The 26509-nt window shown below is 46.8% G+C and overlaps 1 protein-coding gene across 4 annotated transcripts in view; it reads right to left on the minus strand.

The window, feature by feature from the left end:
* Positions 1 to 9446: 9446 nt before the first annotated feature.
* Positions 9447 to 26509, minus strand: part of ADAM15 (ADAM metallopeptidase domain 15) — a 60006-nt gene continuing 42943 nt past the window's right edge. Inside the window, exons 18-24 of one of the 4 annotated variants that reach the window (XM_038768734.1) lie at positions 24687 to 24837; positions 23244 to 23303; positions 19578 to 19644; positions 17028 to 17099; positions 16742 to 16813; positions 13640 to 13746; positions 9447 to 9879 (exon numbers count right to left, since the gene is read on the minus strand). In XM_038768734.1, the coding sequence (XP_038624662.1) occupies positions 9825 to 9879; positions 13640 to 13746; positions 16742 to 16813; positions 17028 to 17099; positions 19578 to 19644; positions 23244 to 23303; positions 24687 to 24837 (584 nt within the window). In that variant the 3' untranslated portion in view covers positions 9447 to 9824. The remainder of the gene's footprint in view (positions 9880 to 13639; positions 13747 to 16741; positions 16814 to 17027; positions 17100 to 19577; positions 19645 to 23243; positions 23304 to 24686; positions 24838 to 26509) is intronic. The other 3 variants (XM_038768735.1, XM_038768736.1, XM_038768737.1) reach the window with 3 other exon arrangements.

The following is a 26509-nucleotide window of genomic DNA, read 5'->3' on the forward strand; positions in this document are numbered from 1 at the left end:
ATTCATTCATTCAATCGTATTTATTCATTCATTCCATCGCACTGATGGAGCGCTCACTCTGTGCTGAGCACTGGACTCATGCATTCATTCATTCAATCGTATTTATTAATTCCATCGTATTGATGGAGCGCTCACTGTGCGCAGAGCACTGGACTCATTCATTCATTCATTCATATGTATTCATTCATTCCATCATACTGTTGGAGCGCTCACTCTGTGCAGAGCACTGGATTCATTCATTCATTCGTATGTATTCATTCATTCCATCATTTTGATGGAGCTCTCACTGTGCGCAGAGCACTGGACTCATTCATTCATTCAATCGTATTCATTCATTCCATCGTATTGATGGAGCACTCTGTGCTGAGCACTGGACTCATGCATTCATTCATTCAATCGTATTTATTAATTACATCGTATTGATGGAGCGCTCACTCTGTGCTGAGCACTGGACTCAATCATTCATTCATTCAATCGTAATTATTAATTCCATCATACTGATGGAGCGTTCACTGTGCGCAGAGCACTGCATTCATTCATTCATTCGTATGTATTCATTCATTCCATCGTATTGATGGAGTGCTCACTGTGTGCAGAGCACTGGACTCATTCATTCATTCATTCAATCGTATTTATTAATTCCATCATATTAATGGAGCGCTCACTCTGCGCTGAGCACTGGACTCATTCATTCATTCATTCGTATTTATTAATTCCATCGTACTGATGGAGCACTCACTGTGCGCAGAGCACTGGATTCATTCAGTCATTCATTCGTATGTATTCATTCATTCCATCGTACTGATGGAGCGCTCACTCTGTGCTGAGCACTGGATTCATGCATTCATTCATTCAATCGTGTTTATTAATTCCATCGTATTGATGGAGCACTCATTCTGTGCTGAGCACTAGACTCATTCATTCAATCGTATTTATTAATTCCGTCGTATTGATGGAGTGCTCACTCTGTGCTGAGCACTGGACTCATTCATTCATTCAATCGTATTTATTCACTCATTCCATCGTATTGATGGAGTGCTCACTCTGGGCTGAGCACTGGACTCATGCATTCATTCATTCAATGGTATTTATTAATTCCATCGTACTGATGGAGCGCTCACTGTGCGCAGAGCACTGGATTCATTCAGTCATTCATTCGTATGTATTCATTCATTCCATCGTACTGATGGAGCGCTCACTCTGTGCTGAGCACTGGACTCATGCATTCATTCATTCAATCATATTTATTAATTACATCGTATTGATGGAGTGCTCACTCTGTGCTGAGCACTGGACTCAATTCATTCATTCAATCATATTTATTAATTCCATCGTACTGATGGAGCGCTCACTCTGTGCAGAGCACTGGACTCAATCATTCATTCATTCGTATGCATTCATTCATTCCATCGCATTGATGGAGCGCTCACTCTGTGCATAGCACTGGACTCATTCATTCATTCATTCATTCGTATGTATTCATTCATTTCATCGTATTGATGGAGCGCTCACTCTGTGCAGAGCACTGGACTCATTCATTCATTCATTCAATCGTATTTATTCATTCCATCGTACTGATGGAGTGCTGACTGTGTGCAGAGCACTGTGCTAAGCGCTTGGGAGAGGACAAATCGGCAACGTAGAGAGACGGTCCCTACGCAACAACAGGCTCAGAGTCATTTATTAATTCATTCCTTCATTCAATCGTATGTATTGAGCGCTTACTTTGTGCAGAGCACTGGACTAAGCGCTTGGGAGAGGACAATATTTATGCCCTCAATCATATTTATGCATTCATTCATTCATTCAATCGTATTTAGTGAGCGCTTACTGTGTGCAGAGCACTGGACTAAGCACTTGGGAGAGGACAATATTCATGCCCTCAATCATATTTATCCATTCATTCATTCAATCGTATTTAGTGAGCGCTTACTGTGTGCAGAGCACTGGACTAAGCGCTTGGGAGAGGACAATATTCATGCCCTCAATCATATTTATCCATTCATTCATTCAATCGTATTTAGTGAGCGCTTACTGTGTGCAGAGCACTGAACTAAGCGCTTGGGAGAGGACAATATTCATGCCCTCAATCATATTCATTCATTCATTCATTCAGTCGTATTTAGTGAGCGCTTACTGTGTGCAGAGCACTGGACTAAGCGCTTCGGAAAGGACAATATTCATGCCCTCAATCATATTTATTCATTCATTCAACCGTATTTAGTGAGCGCTTACTGTGTGCAGAGCACTGGACTAAGCACTTGGGAGAGGACAATATTCATGCCCTCAATCATATTTATCCATTCATTCATTCAATCGTATTTAGTGAGCGCTTACTGTGTGCAGAGCACTGGACTAAGCGCTTCGGAGAGGACAAGATTCATGCCCTCAATCGTATTTATTCATTCATTCAGTCAGTCGTATTTAGTGAGCGCTTACTGTGTGCAGAGCACTGGACTAAGCGCTTGGGAGAGGACAATATTCATGCCCTCAATCATATTTATGCATTCATTCATTCATTCAATCGTATTTAGTGAGCGCTTACTGTGTGCAGAGCACTGGACTAAGCACTTGGGAGAGGACAATATTCATGCCCTCAATCATATTTATCCATTCATTCATTCAATCGTATTTAGTGAGCGCTTACTGTGTGCAGAGCACTGGACTAAGCGCTTCGGAGAGGACAAGATTCATCCCCTCAATCGTATTTATTCATTCATTCAGTCAGTCGTATTTAGTGAGCGCTTACTGTGTGCAGAGCACTGGACTAAGCGCTTGGGAGAGGACAATATTCATGCCCTCAATCATATTTATGCATTCATTCATTCATTCAATCGTATTTAGTGAGCGCTTACTGTGTGCAGAGCACTGGACTAAGCACTTGGGAGAGGACAATATTCATGCCCTCAATCATATTTATCCATTCATTCATTCAATCGTATTTAGTGAGCGCTTACTGTGTGCAGAGCACTGGACTAAGCGCTTGGGAGAGGACAATATTCATGCCCTCAATCATATTTATCCATTCATTCATTCAATCGTATTTAGTGAGCGCTTACTGTGTGCAGAGCACTGGACTAAGCGCTTGGGAGAGGACAATATTCATGCCCTCAATCATATTCATTCATTCATTCAATCGTATTTAGTGAGCGCTTACTGTGTGCAGAGCACTGGACTAAGCGCTTGGGAGAGGACAATATTCATGCCCTCATTCATATTCATTCATTCATTCAGTCAGTCATATTTAGTGAGCGCTTACTGTGTGCAGAGCACTGTACTAAGCGCTTGGGAAGTACAATCAATCAATCAATCAATCAATCGCTAAAAGTACAAGCTGGGTACAAGTACTAAGCGCCTAGTACAGTGCTCTGCACACAGTAAGCGCTCAATAAATACGATTGAATTAATATAGCCCTCTCTTGGCTAGGGCCTGTCTCTAGATGTTGCCAACTTGGACTTCCCAAGTGCTTAGTCCAGTGCTCTGCACACTGTAAGCGCTCAGTAAATACGATTGAATGAATGAATCCATCGTATTTATCGAGCGCCTACTGTGTGCATGTGCAGTAAGCGCTCAATAAATACGATCGAATGAATCAATCCATCGTATTTATCGAGCGCCTACTGTGTGCATGTGCAGTAAGCGCTCAATAAATACGATCGAATGAATCAATCCATAGTATTTGTCGAGCGCCTACTGTGTGCATGTGCAGTAAGCGCTCAATAAATACGATCGAATGAATCAATCCATCGTATCTACTGAGCGCTTACTGTGTGCAGAGCACTGTACTAAGCGCTTGGGAAGTCCATGTTGGCAACATCTAGAGACGGTCCCTACCCAACAGCGGGCTCACAGTCTAGAAGGGGGAGACGGACGACAAAACATGGGAACAAAAGAAAATAAATGGAATAAATAAGTGCAAAGCACGGTTCCCAGGTGATCCGGTTGTCAATCAATCAATCAATTGTATTTATTGAGCGCTTACTGTGTGCAGAGCACTGGACTAAGCGCTTGGGAAGTCCAAGTTGGTAACATCTAGAGACGGCCCCTACCCAACAGCGGGCTCACAGTCTAGAAGGGGGAGACGGACGACAAAACACGGGAACAAAACAAAATAAATGGAATAAATAAGTGCAAAGCTCGGTTCCCAGGTGATCCGGTTGTCAATCAATCAATCAATTGTATTTATTGAGCGCTTACTGTGTGCAGAGCACTGGACTAAGCGCTTGGGAAGGAAAAGTTGTCCCACGGAGGCGCCTCGCGTTGGACGGAGAGGCGCGGCCTTTCCCCGCAGGGCACCAGAGTCGGGTTGGCAAGGTTGGCAGGGCCACCCCCCGACCCCATCCCTTTTCTGGGCGTCTAGCTCATCCCGCCCGCGGCAGAGGTGTAATGAGGGAGGTGGCGGCGGCTCAGTACAAAGCGCCTTTGTTCCCGAGCCTCGGGGGGAATCAGGTGTGTGCCAAGGCCCAGACTTTGGGATCCGACTCGACCCGCCCAGGCCCAGCCCTGCCCTCCTCCTCCTCCTCGCCCCTGGGAGTCAGAGGACCTGGGTTCTAATCCCACCACCTCCTCTTAATGATGGTATTCCTTAAGCGCTTCAATCAATCAATCAATCAATCAATCAATCCTCTGTGCCAAGCTCTGTTCTAAACCCCCTCATTCATTCAATCATATTTATGTAATGATGGTATTCCTTAAGCGCTCATTCTGTGCCAAGCACTGCTCGAAACCCCCTCCTCCTCGCCCCTGGGAGTCAGAGGACCTGGGTTCTAATCCCGCCTCCTCCCCTTAATGATGGTATTCCTTAAGCGCTCATTCTATGCCAAGCACTGTTCTAAACCCCTTCATTCAATCATATTAATTTAATGGTGGTATTCCTTAAGCGCTTATTCTGTGCCAAGCACTGCTCTAAACCCCCTCCTCCTCACCCCTGGGAGTCAGAGGACTTGGGTTCTAATTCCGCCACCTCCCCTTAATGATGGTATTCCTTAAGCGCCTCCTCTGTGCCAAGCTCTGTTCTAAACCCCCTCATTCATTCAATCATATTTATTTAATGATGGTATTCCTTAAGCGCTTCCTCTGTGCCATGCACTGTTCTAAACCCCCTCATTCATTCAATCATATTTATTTAATGATGGTATTTCTTAAGCACTTATTCTGTGCCAAGCACTGCTCTAAACTCCCTCCTCCTCACCCCTGGGAGTCAAAGGATGTGGATTCAAATCCCACCTCCTCCCCTTAATGATGGTATTCCTTAAGCGCTTACTCTGTGCCAAGCACTGTTCTAAACCCCCTCATTCATTCAATCATATTTATGTAATGGTGGTATTCCTTAAGCGCTCATTCTGTGCCAAGCACTGTTCCAAACCCCCTCCTCCTCACCCCTGGGAGTCAGAGGACTTGGGTTCTAATTCCACCTCCTCCTCTTAATGATGGTATTCCTTAAGTGCTTATTCTGTGCCAAGCACTGCTCGAAACCCCCTCCTCCTCGCCCCTGGGAGTCAGAGGACCTGGGTTCTAATCCCACCACCTCCCCTTAATGATGGTATTCCTTAAATGCTCATTCTGTGCCGAGCACTGTTCTAAACCCCCTCATTCATTCAATCATATTTATGTAATGATGGTATTCCTTAAGCGCTTATTCTGTGCCAAGCACTGCTCTAAACCCCCTCCTCCTCACCCCTGGGAGTCAGAGGACTTGGGTTCTAATTCCGCCACCTCCCCTTAATGATGGTATTCCTTAAGCGCCTCCTCTGTGCCAAGCTCTGTTCTAAACCCCCTCATTCATTCAATCATATTTATTTAATGATGGTATTCCTTAAGCGCTTCCTCTGTGCCATGCACTGTTCTAAACCCCCTCATTCATTCAATCATATTTATTTAATGGTGGTATTCCTTAAGCGCTGTTTCTGTGCCAAGCACTGCTCTAAACCCCCTCCTCCTCACCCCTGGGAGTCAGAGGACCTGGGTTCTAATCCCACCTCCTCCCCTTAATGATGGTATTCCTTAAGTGCTTACTCTGCACCAAGCACTGTTCTAAACCCCCTCATTCATTCAATCATATTTATTTGATGATGGTATTCCTTAAGCGCTTACTCTGTGCCAAGCACTGTTCTAAACCCCCTCATTCATTCAATCATTTATGTAATGATGGTATTCCTTAAGCGCTCATTCTGTGCCAAGCACTGCTCTAAACCCCCTCCTCCTCGCCCCTGGGAGTCAGAGGACCTGGGTTCTAATCCCACCACCTCCCCTTAATGATGGTATTCCTTAAGCGCTTCCTCTGTGCCAAGCTCTGTTCTAAACCCCCTCATTCATTCAATCATATTTATTTAATGATGGTATTCCTTAAGCGCTTCCTCTGTGCCATGCACTGTTCTAAACCCCCTCATTCATTCAATCATATTTATTTGATGATGGTATTCCTTAAGCGCTTACTCTGTGCCAAGCACTGTTCTAAACCCCCTCATTCATTCAATCATTTATGTAATGATGGTATTCCTTAAGCGCTTATTCTGTGCCAAGCACTGCTCTAAACTCCCTCCTCCTCACCCCTGGGAGTCAAAGGATGTGGATTCAAATCCCACCTCCTCCCCTTAATAATGGTATTCCTTAAGCGCTTCCTCTGTGCCAAGCACTGTTCTAAACCCCCTCATTCATTCAATCATATTTATTTAATGGTGGTATTCCTTAAGCGCTGATTCTGTGCCAAGCACTGCTCTAAACCCCCTCCTCCTAGCCCCTGGGAGTCAGAGGACCTGGGTTCTAATCCCACCTCCCCCCCCCCTTAATGATGGTATTCCTTAAGCGCTTATTCTGTGCCAAGCACTGCTCTAAACCCCCTCCTCCTCACCCCTGGGAGTCAGAGGACTTGGGTTCTAATCCCACCTCCTCCCCTTAATGATGGTATTCCTTAAGCGCTCATTCTGTGCCAAGCACTGCTCTAAACCCCCTCCTCCTCGCCCCTGGGAGTCAGAGAACGTGGGTTCTAATCCCACCCCCTCCCCTTAATGATGGTATTCCTTAAGCGCTTACTCTGTGCCAAGCACTGTTCTAAACCCTGAGGGGGATAATAATAATAATAATAATAATGGCATTTATTAAGCGCTTACTATGTGCCAAGCACTGTTCTAAGCACTGGGGAGGTTACAAGGTGATCAGGGCGTCCCACGGGGGGCTCACAGTCTTAATCCCCATTTTAATAATAATAATAATGATGACATTTATTAAGCGCTTACTATGTGCCAAGCACTGTTCTAAGTGCTGGGGAGGTTACCAGGTGATCAGGTTGTCCCATGGGGGGCTCCAAGTCTTCATCCCCATTTTCCAGATGTGGGAACTGAGGCACAGAGAAGTGAAGTGGCTTGCCCAAAGTCTCACAGCTGACAATTGGCGGAGCGGGGATTTGAACCCATGACCTCTGACTCCAAAGTCCATGCTCTTTCCACTGAGCCACGCTGCTTCTCTACAAATACATATGTTGCCATCTTGTACTTCCCAAGCGCTTAGTCCAGTGCTCTGCACACAGCAAGTGCTCAATAAGTACGATTGAATGAATGAATACAAGGTGATCAGGTTGTCCCCCGTGGGGCTCACAGTCTTCATCCCCATTTGACAGATGAGGGAACTGAGGCCCAGAGAATAATAATAATGATGGTATTTGTTAAGCACTTACTATGTGCCAAGCACTGTTCTAAACCCTGGGGGGGGGGATACAAGGTGATCAGGTTGTCCCCCGTGGGGCTCCCAATCTTCATCCCCATTTGACAGATGAGGGAACTGAGGCCCAGAGAATAATAATGATGGTATTTGTTAAGCACTTACTATGTGCCAAGCACTGTTCTAAACCCTGGGGGGGCATACAAAGTGATCCGGCTTTCCCACGTGGGGCTCACAGTCTTCATCCCCATTTTCCAGATGAGGGAACTGAGGCCCAGAGAAGTGAAGTGATTTGCCCAGAGTCACCCAGCTGACAAGTGGCAGAGCAGGGATTAGAACCCACGACCTCTGAGTCCCAAGCCCGGGCTTTTTCCACGGAGTCACGCTGCTTCACAATTGTCTGCTGTGGGCCCTGGGGCAAGCCACTTCACTCCTCTGGGCCTCAGTTTCCTCACCTGTCAAATGGGGATTGAGACTGTGAGCCCCACGGGGGCAGGGACTGTGTCCAACCTCATTTGCTTGGATCCACCCAGGCACTTAGTACAGTGCCCGGCACACAGAGAAGCAGCGTGGCTTAGTGTCAAGAGCCCGGGCTTGGGAGTCAGAGGTCGTGGGTTCTAATCCCGGCTCCGCCAACTGTCAGCTGGGTGACTTTGGGCAAGTCACTTCACTTCTCTGGGCCTCAGTTCCCTCATCTGGAAAATGGGGGTTAAGACTGTGAGCCCCCCGTGGGACAACCTGATCACCTTGTAACCTCTCCAGCGCTTAGAACAGTGCTTTGCACGTAGGAAGCGCTTAATAAATGCCATTATTATTATTATTATTATTAAGTGGTGGAGCCGGGATTAGAACCTACGACTTGTACTTCCCAAGCACTTAGTACAGTGCTCTGCACACAGTAGGCGCTCAGTAAATACGATTGATGATGATATGTTGCCAACTTGTACTTCCCAAGCGCTTAGTACGGTGCTCTGCACACAGTAAGCGCTCAATAAATACGATTGATGATTGATTGATAAATGCCATCATTATTATTATTACTTTATTATTTATTTGTACATATTTATTTATTTTCTTTCGTTAATATGTTTTGTTGTCCGTCTCCCCCTTCTAGACTGTGAGCCCGCTGTTGGGTAGGGACCGTATATGTTGCCAACCTGGACTTCCCAAGCGCTTAGTCCAGTGCTCTGCACACAGTAAGCGCTCAATAAATACGATTGATTGATTGATTGATTGACCTCTGACTCCCGAGCCCGGGCTCTTTCCGCCGAGCCACGCTGCTTCTCCTGGCGGCGAAGTGAAGCGACTTGCCCAAGGTCCCGCAGCAGACACGTGATGGAGCCGGGATTAGAACCCTTGACCTTTCAATCAATCAATCAATCAATCGTATTTACTGAGCGCTTACTGTGTGCAGAGCACTGGACTAAGCGCTTGGGAAGTCCAAGTTGGCAACATCTAGAGACGGTCCCTACCCATCGGTGGGGACCTCCTGACTCTCACTGCGCCAGTCTGCTTCTCATGGAGAAGCAGCGTGACTCGGTGGAAAGAGCCCGGGCTTTGGAGTCAGAGGTCATGGGTTCAAATCCCGGCTCCGCCAATTGTCAGCTGGGTGACTTGGGCAAGTCACTTAACTTCTCTGTGCCTCAGTTCCCTCATCTGTCAAATGGGGATTAAGACTGTGAGCCCCATGTGGGACAAACTGATCACCTTGTAACCTCCCCAGTGCTTAGAACAGTGCTTGGCACATAGTAAGCGCTTAATAAATGCCATTATTATATGCAGGAGAAAAGAGAAAAAGGGGTGGCAGGCGTCGGCCCACCCAGCTCTGCCCCCCATCTCCGGGCGAGGACAGAGGCGAAGACGATTTTGGCTTCTCGCTTTTATTGTCAGGGTGGAAGTCGTCCGTCCTAAGCCCGGGCCTCGGTCTTGCCATCCGGACAGTGGGACGGTCCACCCCGACAGGCCGGGCGACAGGAGAAGTGCTGGGGGGCATCGCTAAGGCGACATGCACCCCTTGCCGCTCAGGGCAGGAACCCCAACGCCGACACGGGTCCCCCAAAAGTGCGGCGGGAGGCCCGACGACCCTCTGCCGTGGTCCGCCGCCGTCCTCCACAGCACTGGGGGTCCTCCGGGCTGGGGAGGGGGCTAATACAGCTCCAAGGCGGGGTCACGGGGCTGTGCTTGGGCCTGCTGCGCTACAATTTGGGCGCGGGGGTGCCGGCCTGGGGACAAAGAGAGAGGGACAGGTCAGGGGAGACGAAAGGGCTGCCAGCTCCTTCATTTAGTCCTTCAAGGCCCTACTGAGAGCTCACCTCCTCCAGGAGGCCTTCCCAGACTGAGCCCCTTCCTTCCTCTCCCCTTCGTCCCCCTCTCCATCCCCCCCATCTTACCTCCTTCCCTTCCCCACAGCACCTGTATAGATGGATATATGTTTGTACAGATTTCCTTCCCCATACAACATACAATCTGTATGTTTGTACAGAGTTATTACTCTATTTATTTATTTATTTATTTATTTATTTATTATTATTACTCTATTTATTTATTATTATTTATTTATTTTACTTGTACTTATCTATTCTATTTATTTTATTTTGTTAGTATGTTTGGTTTTGTTCTCCGTCTCCCCCTTTTAGACTGTGAGTCCACTGATGGGTAGGGACTGTCTCTATATGTTGCCAACTTGGACTTCCCAAGCGCTTAGTCCAGTGCTCAGCACACAGTAAGCCCTCAATACGACTGATTCATTCATTCATTCATTCAATCGTATTTATTGAGCGCTTACTGTGTGCAGAGCACTGGACTAAGCGCTTGGGAAGTCCAAGTTGGCTCACACTCCTCCTTGCGAGCGGGGAATCAATCAATCAATTGTATTTATTGAGCGCTCACTGTGTGCAGGGCACTGGACTAAGAGCTTGGGAAGTCCAAGTTGGCTCACACTCCTCCTTGTGAGTGGGGAATCAATCAATCAATCGTATTTATTGAGCGCTCACTGCGTGCAGAGCACTGGACTAAGAGCTTGGGAAGTCCAAGTTGGCAACAAGTTGGCTCACACTCCTCCTTGCGAGCGGGGAATCAATCAATCGTCTTTATTGAGCGCTTCCTGTGTGCAGAGCACTGGACTAAGCGCTTGGGAAGTCCAAGTTGGCAACATAGAGAGACGGTCCCTACCCAACAGTGGGCTCACAGTCTAGGAGGGGAAGACAGAGAACAAAACAAAACAGATTAACAAAATAAGATAAATAGAATAAACATGTACAAATAAAATAAAGAGTAATATAAAATAAATAAATAAATAAATAAATAAATAAATAAATAAATAAATAGAGGAATACACATGGTAAGAGCCCTCTGCAGGACCTCCTTGGGAGCCACCCCAGCATTCAGTCATTCATTCATTCAATTGTACTTACTGAGCGCTTACTGTGGGCAGAGCACTGGACTAAGCGCTTGGGAAGTCCAAGTTGGCAACATAGAGAGACAGTCCCTACCCAACAGTGGGCTCACAGTCTAGAAGGGGGAGACAGAGAAAAAAACCAAACAGATTAACAAAATAAAATAACTGGACTAAGCGCTTGGGATGTCCAAGTTGGCAACAGATAGAGACGGTCCCTACCCAACAGTGGGCTCACAGTCTAGAAGGGGGAGACAGAGAACAAAACAAAACAGATTAACAAAATAAGATAAATAGAATAAACATGTACAGATAAAATCAAATGAATAAAGAGTAATATAAAATAAATACATAAATAGAGGAATACACATGGTAAGAGCCCTCTGTGGGATCTCCTTGGGAGCCACCCCGGTGTTCATTCATTCATTCAATTGTAGTTATTGAGCACTTACTGTGGGCAGAGCACTGGACTAAGCGCTTGGGAAGGACAATCAATCAATCAATCAATCATATTTATCGAGCGCTTACTGTGTGCAGAGCACTGGACTAAGCGCTTGGGAAGTCCAAGTTGGCAACCTCTAGAGACAGTCCCTACCCAACAGTGGGCTCACAGTCTAAAAGGGGGAGATGGAGAACAAAACCACACGTATTAACAAAATGAAATAAATAGAATAGATATGTACAAGTAAAATAGAGTAATAAATCTGTACAAACATATATCCATATATACAGGGGCTGTGGGGAAGGGAAGGAGGTAAGATGGGGGGGATGGAGAGGGGGACGAGGGGGAGACAAGTGGGGAAGCACTTGGGAAGTGACTGGCCCAGGGTCACACGGTCACACGGTGGCCCTTCATTCATTCAATTGTAGTTATTGAGCACTTACTGTGGGCAGAGCACTGGACTAAGCGCTTGGGAAGGACAATCAATCAATCAATCGTATTTATTGAGAGCTTACTGTGTGCAGAGCACTGGACTAAGCGCTTGGGAAGTCCAAGTTGGCAACATCTAGAGACAGTCCCTACCCGGCAGTGGGCTCACAGTCTAAAAGGGGGAGACGGAGAACAAAACCACACATACTAACAAAATAAAATAAATAGAATAGATATGTACAAGTAAAATAGAGTAATAAATCCGCACAAACGTATATCCATATATACAGGGGCTGTGGGGAAGGGAAGGAGGTAAGATGGGGGGGGGGACGAGGGGGAGACAAGTGGGGAAGCGCTTGGGAAGTGACTGGCCCAGGGTCACACAGTCACACGGTGGCCCTTCATTCATTCAATCGTAGTTATTGAGCGCTTACTGTGGGCACAGCACTGGACTAAGCGCTTGGGAAGGACAATCAATCAATCAATCAATCAATCAAGCATATTTATTGAGTGCTTACTGTGTGCAGAGCACTGTACTAAGTGCTTGGGAAGTCCAAGTTGGCAACATCTAGAGACAGTCCCTACCCGACAGTGGGCTCACAGTCGAAAAGGGGGAGACAGAGAACAAAACCACACATACTCACAAAATAAAATAAATAGAATAGATATGTACAAGTAAAATAAATAAATGAATAGAGTAATAAGTCCATACAAACATATATACATATATACAGGGGCTGTGGGGAAGGGAAGGAGGTAAGATGGGGGGGATGAGGGGGAGACAAGTTGGGAAGCGCTTGGGAAGTGACTGGCCCAGGGTCACACGGTCACACGGTGGCCCTTCATTCATTCAATTGTAGTTATTGAGCGCTTACTGTGGGCAGAGCACTGGACTAAGCGCTTGGGAAGGACAATCAATCAATCAATCGTATTTATTGAGCACTTACTGTGTGCAGAGCACTGGACTAAGTGCTTGGGAAGTCCAAGTTGGCAACATCTAGAGACGGTCCCTACCCGACAGTGGGCTCACAGTCTAAAAGGGGGAGATGGAGAACAAAACCAAACATACTAACAAAATAAAATAAATAGAATAGATATGTACAAGTAAAATAAATAAATGAATAGAGTAATAAATCCGTACAAACATATATCCATATATACAGGGGCTGTGGGGAAGGGAAGGAGGTAAGATGGGGGGGATGAGGGGGAGACAAGTTGGGAAGCGCTTGGGAAGTGACTGGCCCAGGGTCACACGGTCACACGGTGGCCCTTCATTCATTCAATTGTAGTTATTGAGCGCTTACTGTGGGCAGAGCACTGGACTAAGCGCTTGGGAAGGACAATCAATCAATCAATCGTATTTATTGAGCACTTACTGTGTGCAGAGCACTGGACTAAGTGCTTGGGAAGTCCAAGTTGGCAACATCTAGAGACGGTCCCTACCCGACAGTGGGCTCACAGTCTAAAAGGGGGAGACGGAGAACAAAACCACATGTATTAACAAAATAAAATAAATAGAATAGATATGTACAAGTAAAATAGAGTAATAAATCTGTACAAACATATATCCATATATACAGGGGCTGTGGGGAAAGGAAGGAGGTAAGATGGGGGGGATGGAGAAGGGGAGACAAGTGGGGAAGCGCTTGGGAAGTGACTGGCCCAGGGTCACACGGTGGGCCCGTGGAGGAGCCGGGATTAGATTAGGAGCCCTTACCTGGAGGGCACCATCATGGCAAGAGTGGCAGCGTCTGGGAGCTCTTGGGTGGAGGGGTCGGTGGGCAACGGCTTCCGGGGGGCCGGGGGCTTGGCAGGGACCTCAACCTGCAGGGAGAGAGCAAGATATTTGGGGAGGGGGCATGCCCTGAGGATTGGGGTGGCAATCACTGACCTGGAATTACGGGGGTAGGGGACAGCCCCCCTCAGTGGGGCCCAATTGGGAGTGGCAAAGTCCCTGGTCCTATAATAATAATAATAATAACGGCATTTGTTAATCAGTGGGGCCCAATTGGGAGTGGCAAAGTCCCTGGTCCTATAATAATAATAATAACGGCATTTGTTAATCAGTGGGGCCCAATTGGGAGTGGCAAAGTCCCTGGTCCTATAATAATAATAATAATAATAATAACAGCATTTGTTAATCAGTGGGGCCCAATTGGGAGTGGCAAAGTCCCTGGTCCTATAATAATAATAATAATAATAATAATAATAATAATAACGGCATTTGTTAATCAGTGGGGCACAATTGGGAGTGGCAAAGTCCCTGGTCCTATAATAATAATAATAATAATAATGATAATAATAATAATAATAATAATAATAACGGCATTTGTTAAGTGCTTAGTTCATCATCATCATCATCGTCAATTGCATTTATTGAGCGCTTACTGTGTGCAGAGCACTGGACTAAGCGCTTGGGAAGTACAAATTGGCAACATATAGAGACAGTCCCTACCCAACAGTGGGCTCACAGTCTAAAAGGGGGAGACAAAACCAAACATACTAACAAAATAAAATAAATAGAATAGATATGGACGAGTAAAATAAATAAATAAATAGAGTAATAAATATGTACAAACATATACATATATACAGGTGCTGTGGGGAAGGGAAGGAGGTAAGATGGTTACCTTAAGAAGGTAAGGTAACCTTACCTTAAGAAACCTTAAGAAGGTAAACTTAAGAAGGTAAGAAGGTAAGGAGGTTAGTTGTTTTTAGACTGTGGGTAGGGACTGTCTCTATATGTTGCCAACTTGTACTTCCCAAGCGCTTAGTACAGTGCTCTGCCCACAGTAAGTGCTCAATAAATACGACTGATTGATTGATTGATTAAGCACTTACTATATGCAGAGCCCGTGGTCCTATAATAATAATAATAACGGCATTTGTAAGCGCTTACTATGGGCAGAGCCCCGTCCTAAGCGCCGGGGAGGTTACAAGATCAATCAATCAATCAATCGTATTTATTGAGCGCTTACTGTGTGCAGAGCACTGGACTAAGCGCTTGGGAAGTCCAAGCTGGCAACATCTAGAGACGGTCCCTACCCACCAGTGGGCTCACAGTCTAGAAGGGGGAGACAGAGAACAAAACCAAACATACTAACAAAATAAAATAAATAGAATAGATAGGTAAAAGTAAAATAAATAAATAAATAGAGTAATAAATATGTACAAACATATATACATATATACAAGATGACTTGTCTGCTGTGTGACCTTGGGCAAGTCACTTAACTTCTTGGAGCCTCAGTGACCTCGTCTGTAAAATCAATCAATCGTATTTATTGAGCGCTTACTGTGTGCAGAGCACTGTACTAAGCGCTTGGGAAGTACAAGTTGGCAACATATAGAGACGGTCCCTACCCAACAGTGGGCTCACAGTCTATCCTGTATATATGTATATATCCTGCATATATGTATATGTTTGTACATATTTATTACTCTATTTATTTTACTTGTACATATTTATTCTATTTATTTTATTAATATGTTTTGCTTTGTCGCCTGTCTCCCCCCTCTAGACTGTGAGCCCGCCGTCGGGTCTCTATATTTTGCCACCGTGTCCTTCCCAAGCGCTTAGTCCAGTGCTCTGCACACAGTCAGCGCTCAATCAATACGGCTGAGTGCATTCATTCATTCATTCAATCGTATTTATTGAGCGCTGACTGTGTGCAGAGCACTGGACTAAGCGCTTGGGAAGGACAAGTCGGCAACAGATAGAGACAGTCCCTACCCAACAGCGGGCTCACAGTCTAGAAGGGGGAGACAGACCACAGAACAAAGCATATTAACGAGAGAAAATAAATAAATATGTACAAATAAATAATAAAGTAATAATAATAATGATGGCATTTATCAATCAATCAATCGTATTTATTGAGCGCTTACTGTGTGCAGAGCACTGTACTAAGCGCTTGGGAAGCACAAGTTGGCAAAAGATAGAGACAGTCCCTACCTAACAGCGGGCTCATGGTCTAGAAGGGGGAGACGGACAACAGAACAAAACATAGTAACGAAAGAAAATAAATAAATATGTAAAAATAAATAATAAAGTAATAATAATAATGATGGCATTTATCAATCAATCATATTTATTGAGCGCTTACTGTGTGCAGAGCACCGGACTAAGCGCTTGGGAAGTACAAGTTGGCAACATATCATCATCATCAATCGTATTTATTGAGCGCCTACTGTGTGCAGAGCACTGGACTAAGCGCTTGGGAAGTACAATTTGGCAACGTATTATAATAATAATAATAATGATAGCATTTATTAAGCGCTTACTCTGTGCAAAGCACTGTTCTAAGCGCTGGGGAGATTACAAGGTGATCAGGTTGTCCCACGGGGGGCTCAAAGTCTTCATCCCCATTTTACAGATGAGGGAACTGAGGCCCAGAGAAGTGAAGTGACTTGCCCGAAGTCACACAGCTGACAACTGGCAGAGCTGGGATTGGAACCCATGACCTCTGACTTCAAAGCCCGTGCCCTTTCCACTGAGCCACGCTGCTTCTCCTCATGGCATTTGTTAAGCGCTTACTATGTGCAAAGCCCTGTTCTAAGCGCTGGGGGGGATACAAGGTGATCAGGTTGTCCCACTTTGGGCTCACAGAGACAGTCCCTACCCAACAGTGGGCTCACAGTCTATTAAGCGCTTACGACATGCACAGCACTGCACTAAGCGCTGGGGAGATTTACAAGGAGATCAGGTTGTCCTCCCCATTTCCCAGATGAGGGAACACTACCACCCGCTAGGCCAGGCTACTTCTCGACTACGTGGGACTCGAACCCAGGACCCGCCGGAGCTGGCCGGGCCTGTTACCTGCGAGCCCCTCGCCACGGGGTCGGGGGGCAGCGGGCGCGAGGGGGGTTCGGGCCGGCCGGGGTCCGCGGCCTGGGCGGAGCAGAGAGAGGGTGCAGCCGGTGAGCGGGGGGCATGCGGAGGCGTGAGGTGATGCCAGGCAGAGGGCAGAGGGGCGACTACGGCGCCCGCCAAGGCTCCGAGAGGGCAAGGAAGGCCACGATGGACCACGTGGCGACGCCAACGACGCGGCCCGCTCCCCCCGATGCCCCTCCCGAAGCCCCCCAGCACCCCGGCCCGGGTTTACCTGCTGCGACCTGGGCACGGGGTCGGGCGGGAGAGGCCTAGATGGGGGGCGGGCATGAGTGGGCCTGCCAGGCTGCGGAGAGACGGGGGAGAGGGGGCAGAGACACGGGCGACGGGCGCGGAGACGCGCGGGACGGGGTCAGGGACCGCGACGAGGAACGGGACCCGGGGGTGGCACGGGTGTGGGGTGGGTGCCAGCCATGCGGGGGTCGGTGGCAGCGGGGAGGTGCCAGGCCGCAGGCATCATGCAGAGGGCTCGTCCCGCGGCCCCCCACCCGCCCACCAACATGGCATTGGGGGCACTTACCAACCCCTGAGCAGGGCAGTGCCCCTACCCCCTTAATACTACTACTAATAATAATGATGGCATTTGTCAATCAATCAATCAATCAATCAATCGTATTTATTGAGCGCTTACTATGTGCAGAGCACTGGACTAAGCGCTTGGGAAGGAGTTGGCAACACAGAGAGGCGGTTCATCAATCAATCGTATTTATTGAGCGCTTACTGGGTGCAGAGCACTGGACTAAGCGCTTGGGAAGGACAAGTTGGCAACACAGAGAGACGGTCGGTCAATCAATCAATCAATCAATCGTATTTATTGAGCGCTTACTGGGAGCAGAGCACTGGACTAAGCGCTTGGGAAGGACAAGTTGGCAACATAGAGAGACGGTCGGTCAATAAATCAATCAATCAATCAATCAATCGTATTTATTGAGCGCTTACTGAGAGCAGAGCACTGGACTAAGCGCTTGGGAAGGACAAGTTGGCAACATAGAGAGACGGTCAATCAATCAATCAATCGTATTTATTGAGCACTTACTGGGAGCAGAGCACTGGACTAAGCGCTTGGGAAGGACAAGTTGGCAACATAGACAGTCGGTCAATCAATCAATCAATCAATCGTATTTATTGAGCGCTTACTGGGAGCAGAGCACTTGACTAAGCGCTTGGGAAGGACAAGTTGGCAACATAGAGAGACGGTCAATCAATCAATCAATCGTATTTATTGAGCGCTTACTGGGAGCAGAGCACTGGACTAAGCGCTTGGGAAGGACAAGTTGGCAACATAGACGGTCGGTCAATCAATCAATCAATCGTATTTATTGAGCGCTTACTGGGTGCAGAGCACTGGACTAAGCGCTTGGGAAGGACAAGGTGGCAACATAGAGAGACGGTCAATCAATCAATCGTATTTATTGAGCGCTTACTGTGTGCAGAGCACTGGACTAAGCGCTTGGGAAGTACAAGTTGGCAACATAGAGAGACGGTCAATCAATCAATCAATCAATCGTATTTATTGAGCGCTTACTGTGTGCAGAGCACTGGACTAAGTGCTTGGGAAGGACAAGTTGGCAACATAGAGAGACGGTTCCTACCCAACAGTGGGCTCACAGTCTAAAAGGCATTTATTAAGCGCTTACTATGTGCAAAGCACTGTTCTAAGCGCTGGGGAGGTTAACAAGGCCATCAGGTTGTCCCACGGCGGGGCTCACGGTCTTCACCCCCATTTGACAGATGAGGGAACCGAGGCCCAGGGAAGTGAAGTGACTTGCCCAAAGGCACCCAGCTGATAAGTGGTGGAGCCGGGATTTGAACTCATGACCTCTGACTCCAAAGCCCGGGCTCTTTGCACGGAGCCAGGGCAGCGGCGGGCGGAGGAGGGCAGGCCCTGCCACCGCCTGGGGCTCAGGCCTGATGATAATGATAGCATTTATTAAGCGCTTACTATGTGCCAAGCACTGTTCTAAGCGCTGGGGAGGCTACAGGGTGATCGGGTTGTCCCACGGGGGGGGCTCCCAGTCTTCATCCCCATTTTCCAGATGAGGTCACGGAGGCCCAGAGAAGTGAAGTGACCTGCCCAGCCGACCAGGATTTGAACCCATGACCTCGGACTTCACAGCCGGGGCTCTTAGCTCAAGCGCTCAGTACAGTGCTCTGCGCACAGTAAGCGCTCAATAAATACGATTGATTGATTGATTTCCGCTGAGCCACGCTGCTTCTCATCCGTCCGGGGCGGGAAGGGAGGGGGAGAGGGGACGACGGCCAGGGACTGGAGGTGGGGAGGGGGGGTCTATAATGGGGCGGGGGCACTTACTACATCCCCCAGAGAGGGGCAGGCGGCACCAGACAGGGCCTGGGCCCCCCCCCCCACCAAATCAATCAATCAATCAATCGTATTTATTGAGCGCTTACTATGTGCAGAGCACTGGACTACCAAAGATGAGCACCTACTTGGAGGAGGAGAACGGAAGAGGGGACGCCCCCCACCCCGATGAACCCCCCCCCCCAATCAATCACTCAATCATACTTATTGAGCGCTCACGGCGTGCGGAGCACTGCTCCGAAGAGGGCTTACCCTGCCCACGAGGAGCTTCCAGTCCAGAGGGGGAGACCGACATTAATCGAAATAAATGAAATTATGGCTAGAAATCGTTGCTGCCGCGGGGCTGAGGGAGGGGTGACTAAAAGATAACCGCCCGGGCGAGAAGAGGAAAGGGGGGCGTCCATCATGTGCCCTTCCCTCCTCCGTCCCCACCCTCCTGCTTACCTTGGCACTGGACAATGACCGGAGTTCGGTGGCCTGGGACCGCTGGGGGAGACTGGTCTGCGGGCCCCTGGCAGAGGGGAGAGGGTGATACAGTCAGTCCACCTATTTATTGAGCGCTTACTGCGTGCCGAGCACTGCACTAAGCGCTTGGGAGAGCACGGTACGACAGTTCCCGAGCCGCGGGCCGGGAATTTTGTCCCGCCGACTTGACCCCCGTCTCCATGCTCTGTTGTGTTGTCCGTCTTCCCAATTCTAGACTGGGAGCCCGTTGCCGACTTGGACTTCCCAAGCGCTTAGTACAATCAATCAATTAATCAATCGTATTTATTGAGCGCTTCCTGTGTGCAGAGCACTGGACTAAGCGCTTGGGAAGTCCAAGTCGGCAACATCTAGAGACGGTCCCTACCCAACAGCGGGCTCACGGTCTAGAAGGGGGAGACGGAGAACAAAGCCAAATATACTGACAAAATAAATAGAATAGATATGTATAAGATAAATAAATAAATAGAGTAATAAATAGTAATCCTCATCAATCGTATTTATTGAGCGCTTACTGTGTGCAGAGCACTGGACTAAGTGCTCGGGAAGTACAAGTCGGCAACACATACAGTCCCTACCCAACAGTGTGCTCACAGTCTAGAAGGGGGAGACGGAGAACAAAACCAAATATACTGACAAAATAAAATAAATAGAATAGATATGTATAAGATAAATAAATAGAGTAATAAATAGTAATAAATAATAAATAATAGTACAGTGCTCTGCACAGAGTAAGCGCTCAATAAATACGATTGATTGAATGAATGAATGATCTCTCTTTATTGCTATATCGTACTTTCCCAAGCGCTTAGTACATTGCTCTGCATACAGTAAGCGCTCAATAAGTACGACTGAATGAATGAATGAATTATCTCTCTTGGTGTATCGTATTTTCCCAAGCGCTTAGTACATTGCTCTGCATACAGTAAGCGCTCAATAAATACGACTGAATGAATGAATGAATGATCTCTCTTGGTGTATCGTATTTTCCCAAGCGCTTAGTACACTGCTCTGCATACAGTAAGCGCTCAATAAATACGACTGAATGAATGAATGAATGATCTCTCTTGGTGTATCGTATTTTCCCAAGCGCTTAGTACACTGCTCTGCATACAGTAAGCGCTCAATAAATACGACTGAATGAATGAATGAATGATCTCTCTTGGTGTATCGTATTTTCCCAAGCGCTTAGTCCAGTGCTCTGCACACAGTAAGCACGCAATCAATACAAATGAATGAATGCATGCATTATCTCTCTTTATTGGTGTATCGTACTTTCCCAAGCGCTTAGTCCAGGGCTCTGCACACAGTAAGCGCTCAATAAATACAACTGAATGAATGAATGAGTGAATTATCTCTCTTGGTGTATCGTACTTTCCCAAGCACTTAGTCCAGGGCTCTGCACACAGTAAGCGCTCAATAAATACCATTGATTGAATGAATTAATGAATGATCTCTCTTTAGTGGTGTATCATACTTTCAATCAATCAATCAATCGTATTTATTGAGCGCTTACTGTGTGCAGAGCACTGGACTAAGCGCTTGGGAAGTCCAAGTCGGCAACATCTAGAGACGGTCCCTACCCGACAGCGGGCTCACAGTCTAGAAGGGGGAGACAGACAACAAAACCAAATATACTGACAAAATAAAATAAATAGAATAGATATGTATAACTAAGATAAATAAATAAATACAGTAATAAATAGTAATAAATAATAAATAATAGTACAGTGCTCTGAATACAGTAAGCACTCAATAAATACGATTGAATGAATGAATGATCTCTCTTTTTGGTGTATCATACTTTCCCAAGCGCTTAGTCCAGTGCTCTGCATACAGTAAGCGCTTAATAAATACAATTGAATGAATGAATGATCTCTCTTTATTGGTGTATCATACTTTCCCAAGCGCTTAGTCCAGTGCTCTGCACACAGTAAGCACTCAATCAATACAAATGAATGAATGCATTAGCTCTCTTTATTGGTGTACCGTACTTTCCCAAGCGCTTAGAACAGTGCTCTGCACACAGTAAGCACTCAATCAATACAAATGAATGAATGAATGCATTATCTCTCTTTATTGGTGTATCATACTTTCCCAAGCACTTAGTCCAGTGCTCCACACACAGTAAGCGCTCAATCAATACGATTGAATGAATGAATGAATGAATGATCTCTCTTGGTGTATCGTATTTTCCCAAGCGCTTAGTCCAGTGCTCTGCACACAGTAAGCACTCAATCAATACTAATGAATGAATGAATGCATTAGCTCTCTTTATTGGTGTATCGTACTTTCCCAAGCGCTTAGAACAGTGCTCTGCACACGGTAAGCGCTCAAGCAACACGATTGAATGAAAGAATGAACGCATTATCTCTCTTTATTGGTGTATCGTACTCTCCCAAGCGCTTAGTCCAGTGCTCTGCACACAGTAAGCGCTCAATCAATATGATTGAGTGAATGAATGAATGATCTCTCTTTATTGCTGTATCGTACTTTCCCAAGCGCTTAGTCCAGTGCTCTGCACACAGTAAGCACTCAATCAATACGATTGAATGAATGAATGATCTCTCCTTATTGCTATATCGTACTTTCCCAAGCGCTTAGTCCAGTGCTCTGCACACTGTAAGCGCTCAATAAATATGATTGAATGAATGAATGAATGCATTATCTCTCTTTATTGGTGTATCGTACTTTCCCAAGCGCTTAGTCCAGTGCTCTGCACACAGTAAGCGCTCAATCAATACGATTGAATGAATGAATGAATGATCTCTCTTCATTGCTGTATCGTACTTTCCCAAGCGCTTAGTCCAGTGTTCCGCACACAGTAAGCACTCAATCAATACGATTGAATGAATGAATGAATGATCTCTCTTTATTGGTGTATCGTACTTTCCTAAGCGCTTAGTCCAGTGCTCTGCACACAGTAAGCACTCAATCAATACGATTGAATGAATGAATGCATTATCTCTCTTTATTGATGTATCTTACTTTCCCAAGCGCTTAGTCCAGTGCTCTGCACACAGTAAGCGCTCAATCAATACGATTGAATGAATGAATGAATGATCTCTCTTTATTGGTGTATCGTACTTTCCCAAGCGCTTAGTCCAGTGCTCTGCACACAGTAAGTGCTCAATCAATACGATTGAATGAATGAATGAATGATCTCTCTTTATTGCTATATCGTACTTCCCCAAGCGCTTAGTCCAGTGCTCTGCACACAGTAAGCGCTCAATAAATATGATTGAATGAATGAATGAATGCATTATCTCTCTTTATTGGTGTATCGTACTTTCCCAAGCGCTTAGTCCAGTGCTCTGCACACAGTAAGCGCTCAATAAATCCGACTGGATGAATGAACAATAAACAGATCCATTTAGGGTTAAGGTGATGGGGTGCCCTCCTCCCACCCCCCATTTACTTGTACATATCTATTCTATTTATTTTATTTTGTTAATATGTTTGGTTTTGTTGTCTGTCCCCCCCTTCTAGACTGTGAGCCCACTGTTGGGCAGGGACTGTATGTGTTGCCAACTTGGACTTCCCAAGCGCTTAGTACAGTGCTGTGCACACAGTAAGTGCTCAATAAATACGATTGATTGACGGATTGATTGATTGACGCTCACTTACCCCCAGCCATTTGCCCAGATGCTCCCGTGGAGGAATCGAACCCGCGTCTCTGCTGTCTCGCTGTGGGGGATGAAGGGGTGGGATGTCAATAATAATAACAATAATAATGATGGCATTTATTAAGCGCTTACTATGCGCAAAGCACTGTTCTAAGCGCTGGAGCACTGTTCTAAGCGCTGGCAATAAGGGGGAAGGGTCAGCATGGGGGTGTGGAATCAATCAATCAATCAATCGTATTTATTGAGCGCTTACTGTGTGCACAGCACTGTACTAAGCGCTTGGGAAGTCCAAGTTGGCAACTTATGCGGGGGAAGGGGCAGCGGGATGGCCGAGTGGCTAGAGCCCCAACGTGGGAGTTAGAAGGTCCTGGGTTCTAATCGCGACTCTGCCACTTGTCGGCTGAGTGACCTTGGGCAAGTCACTTCCCTTAGCTAGGCCTCAGTTCCCTCATCTGTTAAATGGGGATGAAGACTGCGAGCCCCACATGGGACAACCTGATCACCTCGTCCCTACCCAACAGTGGGCCTTGTAACCTCCCCAGCGCTTAGAACAGTGCTCTGCACATAGTAAGCACTTAATAAATGCCATTATAATTATGATTAAGAGCCCGGGCTTTGGAGTCAGAGGTCACGGGTTCAAATTCCGGCTCTGCCAACTGTCAGCTGGGTGACTTGGGGCGAGTCACTTCACTTCTCTGGGCCTCAGTTCCCTCATCTGTAAAATGGGGGTTAAGCCTGTGAGCACCCTGTGGGACAACCTGATCACCTTGTAACCTCCCCAGCGCTTAGAACAGTGCTCTGCACATAGTAAGCGCTTAATAAGTGCCATTATTATTATTATTGTTAAGAGCCCTGGCTTTGGAGTCAGAGATCACGGGTTCAAATCCCGGCTCTGCCAACTGTCAGCTGGGTGACTTGGGGCGAGTCACTTCACTTCTCCGGGCCTCAGTTCCCTCATCTGTAAAATGGGGGTGAAGACTGTGAGCGCAACGTGGGACAACCTGATGGCCTGGTAACCTCCCCAGCGGGAAGCAGCGTGGCAAGAGCCCAGGCTTTGGAGTCAGAGGTCACGGGTTCAAATCCCGGCTCTGCCGACTGTCAGCTGGGTGACTTTGGGCGAGTCACTTCACTTCCCCGGGCCTCAGCTACCTCATCTGCAAAATGGGGATTAAGACTGTGAGCCCCACGTGGGGCAACCTGATCACTTTGGATCCCCCCCAGCGCTTAGAACGGTGCTTTGCGCATAGTAAGTGCTTAACAAATACCATTATTATTATTATTATTATTATTAAAACAGTGCTCTGCACATAGTAAGCGCTTAATAAATGCCATTATTATTATTATTATTATTATTAAAACAGTGCTCTGCACATAGTAAGCGCTTAATAAATGCTATTATTATTATTATTATTATTATTATTATTATTATTATTATTATTATTACCTGTCCAGCCCGCTGGTCCCCTTGAGCTGGCACAGGCCCTGGCGGAGGGAGCGGCGACACAGTCGCTGCTTGTAGTAGACGCCCAGGGCCACCAGCAGAAGCAGCAGCAGGGTCAGGCTGAGGAGCAGGCCCGTGGTCAGGGAGCGGGCCGCTGCGGGGACGGAGCAAGGGGTCAGAGGTCACCGGTCAGGGGTTCGAATCCCGCCTCCCCCGCACGTCTGCTGTGCGACCTCGGGCAAGGCACTTCGCTTCTCTGTGCCCGAGTTCCCTCCTCTGTAAAATGGGGATTGAGACCGTGAGCCCCACACGGGACAACCTCATCTCCTTGCGTTCCTCCCGGCGCTTAGAACAGTGCTTTGCACAGAGTAAGCGCTTAACAAATACCGACATTATTATTATTATTATTATTTTTATTATTATTAACGGTCAGGGGGCGCGGAAACGAGGACTCGGTTGGCTGGGGAAGGGGGAACCGCGGAGCCTGGGGAAACAGAGTCAAGGGGACACTGAGGTCAGGGGTCACGCGGTACGGGGAGCGTGATGGAGTGGCTACGGTCACGTGGCAAACGCTTAACAAATACCATCATCATCATTCGGGCTCTCAGCACAGACCATCTCTATATGTTGACCATCTCAAGCGCTTAGTACAGTGCTCCGCACACAGCAAGCGCTCAATAAATACGATTGAATGAATGAATGAATGAATGAACGAATGCCCGGCACATAGCAAGTGCCTAACAAATACCATCATCATCATCCCAGCTCTCAGCACAGACCATCTCTATATGTTGACCATCTCAAGCGCTTAGTACAGTGCTCCGCACACAGCAAGCGCTCAATAAATACGATTGAATGAATGAATGAATGAATGAACGAATGCCCGGCACATAGCAAGTGCCTAACAAATACCATCATCATCATCCCAGCTCTCAGCACAGACCATCTCTATATGTTGACCATCTCAAGCGCTTAGTACAGTGCTCCGCACACAGTAAGCGCTCAATAAATACGACTGAATGAATGAATGAATGAACAAATGCCTGGCACATAGCAAGTGCTTAACAAATACCATCATCATCATCCCGGCTCTCAGCACAGACCATCTCTATATGTTGACCATCTCAAGCGCTTAGTACAGTGCTCTGTGCACAGTAAGCGCTCAATAAATACGATTGAATGAATGAATGAATGCCTGGCACATAGCAAGTGCTTAACAAATACCATCATCATCATCCCGGCTCTCAGCACAGACCATCTCTATATGTTGACCATCGCAAGCGCTTAGTACAGTGCCTTGCACACAGTAAGTGCTCAATAAATACGATTGAATGAATGAATGAACGAATGCCTGGCACACAGTAAGTGCTTAACAAATACCATCATCATCATCCCGGCTCTCAGCACAGACCATCCCTATATGTTGACCATCTCAAGTGCTTAGTACAGTGCTCCGCACACAGTAAGCGCTCAATAAATACGACTGAATGGCTATGTTGCCAACTGGTCCATCCCAAGCGCTTAGTCCAGTGCTCTGCACACAGTAAGTGCTCAATAAATACGATTGAATGAATGAATGAATGAATGCCTGGCACAAAGCAAGTGCCTAACAAATACCATCATCATCATCCCGGCTCTCAGCACAGACCATCTCTATATGTTGACCATCTCAAGCGCTTAGTACAGTGCTCCACGCACAGTAAGCGCTCAATAAATACGACTGAATGGACATGTTGCCAACTTGTCCTTCCCAAGCGCTTAGTACAGTGCCCTGCACACAGTAAGTGCTCAATAAATACGATTGAATGAATGAATGAATGAATGAA

This window comes from Tachyglossus aculeatus, chromosome Y4 (genome assembly GCF_015852505.1).
Source record: "Tachyglossus aculeatus isolate mTacAcu1 chromosome Y4, mTacAcu1.pri, whole genome shotgun sequence".
Taxonomy (NCBI): domain Eukaryota; kingdom Metazoa; phylum Chordata; class Mammalia; order Monotremata; family Tachyglossidae; genus Tachyglossus; species Tachyglossus aculeatus.